General features: G+C 41.0%; 1 protein-coding gene across 1 annotated transcript in view; it reads left to right on the top strand.

Annotated features, from left to right (window-relative positions):
• LOC119343859 (PHD finger protein ALFIN-LIKE 3-like) overlaps window positions 1-1,715 on the top strand; it is a 3,862-nt gene extending 2,147 nt beyond the window's left edge. Inside the window, exons 2-3 of the mRNA XM_037614604.1 lie at window positions 487-715; window positions 1,127-1,715. Of these exons, the coding sequence (XP_037470501.1) occupies window positions 487-715; window positions 1,127-1,574 (677 nt within the window). The 3' untranslated portion in view covers window positions 1,575-1,715. The remainder of the gene's footprint in view (window positions 1-486; window positions 716-1,126) is intronic.
• The last annotated feature ends 4,339 nt before the right edge of the window (window positions 1,716-6,054 follow it).

The following is a 6,054-nucleotide window of genomic DNA, read 5'->3' as shown; positions in this document are numbered from 1 at the left end:
TATGCGCACAAGCGATCTTTCTTACGATGACATAGAGAAGGCCGGCTTAACTTTAAATTAGCCAAAAGTACAGAGATTTATATAAATTTGGCAAAAATAGAGATCTGAATATTTATCACGCCTCGTAATAGGATTAAAGTACCTGCAAATTCTAAGCCTGCAGCCAGTGATATGAACCTCGCCATCACCAAGCCATATGCATGGCATGGGTGCTTCATAAAAATATATTTAATTAATTAAAGTGTCGAAAGCATGCAAACTAACAATCTAATCTCCTGCTTCTTTTACAATAGAGTTGTTTGACATGTAGCTACATCAAACCTGTTTGAATAATATCATGACTTTTTGTCAAATCGATGATTTGGAGAGGTAGTTTTTCTTAAATTAAAGTAAATCTCATATGGTGCCCCCAATTACAATTAGTAAATATAAGATGGCGAGGTGTGCAAATCACTGGCTGATGGAGTGGTGTGATTCATTTTCTCGCTTCAGGTAAAGAGCCAATGTGCTTGTACGGGTACCCGGACGGTAGTTGGGAGTTGACACTGCCGGAGGAGATGGTGCCGCCAGGCCTGCCGGTGCCGACACGAGGCATCAACCGCCGGCGAGATTATGTGAACCGTTCTGACTACCTGACACTCGTCGCCCACCACTCCGACTCGTGGCTCATGGGCGTCACCTTTTTCTTGTCCACTCATCTCGACGCCTACCAAAGGTACGTTACTACTACTGTTGCTGCTGCTCCTACCACCACCACCACCACCACCACCACTACTACTACAACTTCGTTTCACAAACAGTTTTTTTTTGTGCACTTAACATTTAGGACATTTATATGTGCAATCTAACATCTAGGACATTTATATGGACAAACAGTTTTTTTGTGCACTTAACAAACACGAGAGAGAATACAGCTTCAATAGAGCCGTAATCCTGCGGAACTAATTGTTAGAGCCCCAGCATTAAATAATGGGCTATTCTTATTAGGGGCGATCTTCATCTTCTATTTAAATCATTGTGTTTTAGTGCTTATATAGCTCCTCCATGCATCAAGAATGTCATGTGTTACATATTGCTTGCGAAGCCAATTGCTGATTTGATGATGTTGGGTTACTTTCTCTTTCAGGATACGTTTATTTGATATGGTAAACGAGATGCGAACAGTCCATGATGAATTCTATCTCTCTTACGGTCTTTCTTGGCTATCAACATTTGCGCGATACAATGCAAACAGGGAGTCGAGTGCACCAACTCAAGAGAATGTGTCCAATCCAGACGTAGTCTCCATCACACATGCTGAAGAGAACGTGCCACCTGCTCAAGACTCGATGCAAGTTTTGTCTGCTCCAAACAGGGACTCTAGGAAGCCTGCTAAAGACAAACAAAAGGATAACGAAGTTACTGACTTTTGCGGATCTTGTAATGCTCCGTATCATGCCAATGCCTTTTGGATTGGTTGTGACGGATGTGACCAGTGGTTCCATGGCAAATGTGTGAACATAACTGCCTCTGAAGCAAAATATATCGAAGAATACAACTGTCCTGACTGCATCCGGGAGGTGATCGGAGAGTAGGATATAATATGTGCCCCATTCCTTTATTTTAGGGTATGCAGTCACCCTTTGTATGAAAAATGATTAACTAGAAAGGTAGTGAGAGAGGCATTACATTCTTTTCCCATTCCGTTGGGATATATTTAAGAATTCAGTTTACAATGACTCGAAACAGGCTTTCGCCTTGCTATATTAATATAAAAACCACCTGACAGAACTGTGATATCACTGATGGGCAAACAGGACAATCAAACCCAAAAGGAGAAACAAATGCCAAAGCGATGATTTCCAGCAACCGCCGCCACGCTCCTATGCCTCTGAATTCCACCACACTCCTATGCCTCTGAATTCCCGCGTACCAAACAACACCTTCAAGAAGGACTACGAGGACAATGACGCTGCTGCCCAGATAGATCCTCGGATTTCTGCCGGTATACAGAGAGGAGTGCCGACAGGGTAAACCTGACGCCCTTCAAGAAGGGAGGCGGCGCCCACAAGCGTCTCCGTGTTGGTGCCGGCATGAACCGGCAAAGCTTTTTCCCGACCCCCGCACCGCTGGTAACTGCAGACCAAACATGGTAGTGTAGCACTTCCGCAGAAGTATGCCAACGAGTAATAGTCCCAACAAAGAGCGGAGAAGAGTATTTATGGATGCGTTTCTGTCACACACAGGGACTCATAGCTCTTTGTGAAGTACTGCTTGGGCTTCTTCAAATACTACAACTGTCCTCATACCTGTGTTTATTTCTTATTAGGCATAGGAAAAAATGTATTGAGTTAAACAACTAAGGGCATTTGTGGCCGTAGTTTTTAGATCCTGCTGTCCCAGACTTTTTTGATCCATTTTTAATAAAATAAATTGTAAATCCGGCGGACATGAAATCTCAGATCCGTTTTTCATGAAGAAAAATTAGTCATCAAAATCCAGTGCTGTTGCACGGGGTAGAGTAGTTCTGTATTGAAACAAAGGGGAATTTAGGCCAATAGTTTGAGCAGTTATTTTCAAACTTATTTCTTTGGGAAAAAGGTTATTTTCAGATATACGACTGTGTTTATTTTTGTATTAGACAAAGGAAAAAGAGTATCGAGTTATAAACAACACCGTGCATTAGTGGTTGTATTTTTTGCATGCATAGACTTTGCCAATTGAGGAGTGTGTGAAACCAATGCGCGTGATATATATATTCTTGGTGTGCCATGCCCCAATAATACCAGATTGATAGAAGATGTAACATTATAGAAATTTTATGAAGTTTGCATGTGTACTGGTGGGCTATACTATTGCAAATGCGAAATTCTTTGGTGCATGTATAATTTTGTGTCCTTTTATATCCTAAAGAAATATGATGGGGTTTGGTCTTATGTTTAATACAGACATTGGACACTTGTCGCCCACACAATCTTCAACTTTTTTAGACCATATATTTTCTAGGATTCGATCATGCATTAATATTACAAGAGTACATGAGGGGCATTCATTTTCTCCTGGCAATGAAGAGTATCCATGCACTGTATTCTATTTCGAAATATTTGTAATTTTTAAGCCGCATATATTACATACATATTTTTTCACTAAACTACATCAGATAAATGACTTAGTTTTTCTATTTATTTGAGTAATGATCAAATTTTAAAAAAAATTGTCTGGAATATGGATTCTAGCTATTTTCCACTGGCAATGCACAGTGTATATAAACATATATACTTGTGTGCGCACATGCGATCTTTTTCACGGAAGATATAGAGAGGGCCGGCTTAATTTTTTAAATTTACCAAAAGTAGAGAGATTTGAATAATTTTGGAAAATATAGAGATCTGTATATTTATCACGCGTCGGGATAGGATTGAAGTACCGGGAAATTCCAAGCCTACAGCCAATGGTATGAACCACGCCAACACCAGCCATATGCATGGCAATGGGTGCTTCATCCAAAAAACTGTTAACTAAAGTGACAAATTTGTAGCACCCAAATCTAAAACAAACACGCAAACTAATAATACAATCTCCGGCATTTTTTTTTACTATAGACTTGCTTGACTCTATCACACCTGCTGAAGAGAACGTGCCACCATCTCAAGAGTCGATGCAAGATTTATCTGCTCCAAACAAGGACTCTAGCTAGGAAGCATGCTGAAGACAAAGGAAATGATCATGAAGTTACATACTTTTGTGAAACCTGTAGTGCCATGCAAACGCCTTTTGGATATGCTGTGACATATGTGACCAGTGGTTCCATGGCAAATATGTGAACATAACTGCCTCTGAAGCGAAACATCTCAAAGAATTCAAGTGTGCTGACTGCATCCGCGAAGAGATCGGAGAGTAGGATATAATATGCGCACGCTTCCTTTATTGTTCCGTATACAGTCACCGGCCCTTTGTATGAAAAATGCTTAACTACAAAGGTAGTGAGAGAGGCATTACATTCTTTTCGCATTTCGTTGGGATATATTCAAGAATTCATATTACAATGTTAACCGGATAATGTAAGAGAAGTATGTTTTTTTTACATTAGCCCAGATCAGTGCTTCTATGCTCTTTTAATATTTGTTTGCACCAATCTTGAAGAGCTCCGAGGCACTTAATTGCTGCAAGAACAAACTTCGACTTGTCAAATGTAGTGTAGACGTGTATAACCTGGACTTAAAGCTCCTCAAATATTAAAAATAGATTATGTCAGCTTTAGAAAAAAATGAATGAATAATAGTAACATAAAATTATTAATAATGATAAAAAAATATTCATCAAATAGTAACTATATGAGGAACAAATTTCTGCGCAACGTGTGAAAAAGCTTGCAGGGCCTAGATCTTCACCGTCTCATCCACAGGGTAAACAGCGTCGATCTGGAGTTCTGCAATTGTGTAACAGGAAGAGAACCTTGGAAGCTCATGTCGCGGCAGCTTGCCGGCCATCTGTGTACGCAAAATAGCTAGCTCTTGGAGGCATTGGTCTCGGCGGCAACAATTAGTTCATATACTCCCTGTTCGATGCTAGCCGTAAGATCAACTCCTCCAATAGATACTAGTAGAACGCCTTGCATTACTATGGACTACAGTGCATACAAATGAATCATACAAATGTTTAAAGTCGTCTCCAAGATCGAAGATCATTTCTCTCTCATAAGTCATAAGTGCAAACATATTCAGACATAAACGAGTGCCCTGCTCCCCGAAATCCAACCGTCTGAACAGTCCGGGCTCCCAAATCAAGTCCATATGTGGAGGAGAAATGTGGTTGTCCGAACTATCGGTCATGTTATCTTCAACACGCGGTCCCAACACAACAAATCCACCCTAGGACACACCATTCCCTTCTCCTCCCAGACCCTCCCCTTCCCGCTTGTTTTCCCATTGTAGCGGGATATTTCTTGCCGGAGCCCTCTCTTTTAAAATCGGATGAAGCCCACCTCGCTTTCGTCATGGCACATTTTCTCCTTCACACTGTACTTCCAGACAGACGACCTAGGAGAAGTCCCCCGCCAATCACCCCGCTCGCCCTCATCGTGTGGCGGCCCCCTTGGCCATCTCGACTGTACTAATGATGAGTGGGTGGTGCTAGCCACGACAGGATGGGAAATCGGGGTTTGAATCAGATGACGTGGATGAACTGATCGTGTCAGAGCTTGCTCGTGAGCACGAGGTGGCGTGAAACACTAATTGTGTGGGGTGTAGTATTTTTGTTTGTGTATCTATTTATATATGCAAAAGAAAACTCATTGTTCTATTTTCCACTAAAATGGAATCTACTCTTGCTACTGTCATTATAAGCATAAGCACAAATATGTTTGATTATTATTTTGGAGCACATGCATAATTAAGATTAAAATTTAAAAAGCTATCTTGCGAGACACCTCTGATGATCCAAAACTGTTAATTTCTCCACCAATCATCAATGGCTACACCATCCTATCTCATTTCATTTTACAGGATGCTAGTGGTAAAATGAAGATAAAAGTGCTATGAACCATAGACAGACGACATTGCTAAGCTGCATTGAAAACCAACAGGGTGTTATATGTAGCGTTCACACCGTACAAACTCACAGTTGCATCACCGGAAGGCCAAAAATCTGTGAATGTAGAAGATGGAAAATAAACGTTATAGTGGACATACAAAAGTGTTGTGTAAACCCAATCCTTGGCATCTCCCGCTTGCCACCATCTCCATCTCCACCCAAAATCTGCACTCATCACATGTTTACAAGAATGAATTGAAGAGATAAGTGGTAAGGAACATATGAGTGCATCTGGCAAGTGGGAACACATTAGCTTGGTTCTTTCATGCCCTATCTAGTTTTGATCCAGCTGAAAGGTTGGCATTATTCCTGTTCTTTCTAGCTGAAAGGTTGCTATCCAGCTAAAACCACCATGTTAGTTACTGAGTTCTTTCTATTGCTAAACGAAGGACTGACACGTTGTTTAATTTTCCGACCTGGGGGGTGGGGGATGGGACCAGGAACATTCACACATAAATTTGTTCAGTCAAGATAGTGCATCAT

This window comes from Triticum dicoccoides, unplaced genomic scaffold (genome assembly GCF_002162155.2).
Source record: "Triticum dicoccoides isolate Atlit2015 ecotype Zavitan unplaced genomic scaffold, WEW_v2.0 scaffold14370, whole genome shotgun sequence".
Lineage (NCBI taxonomy): Eukaryota > Viridiplantae > Streptophyta > Magnoliopsida > Poales > Poaceae > Triticum > Triticum dicoccoides.
This window is presented reverse-complemented; position numbering and strand designations above follow the sequence as displayed.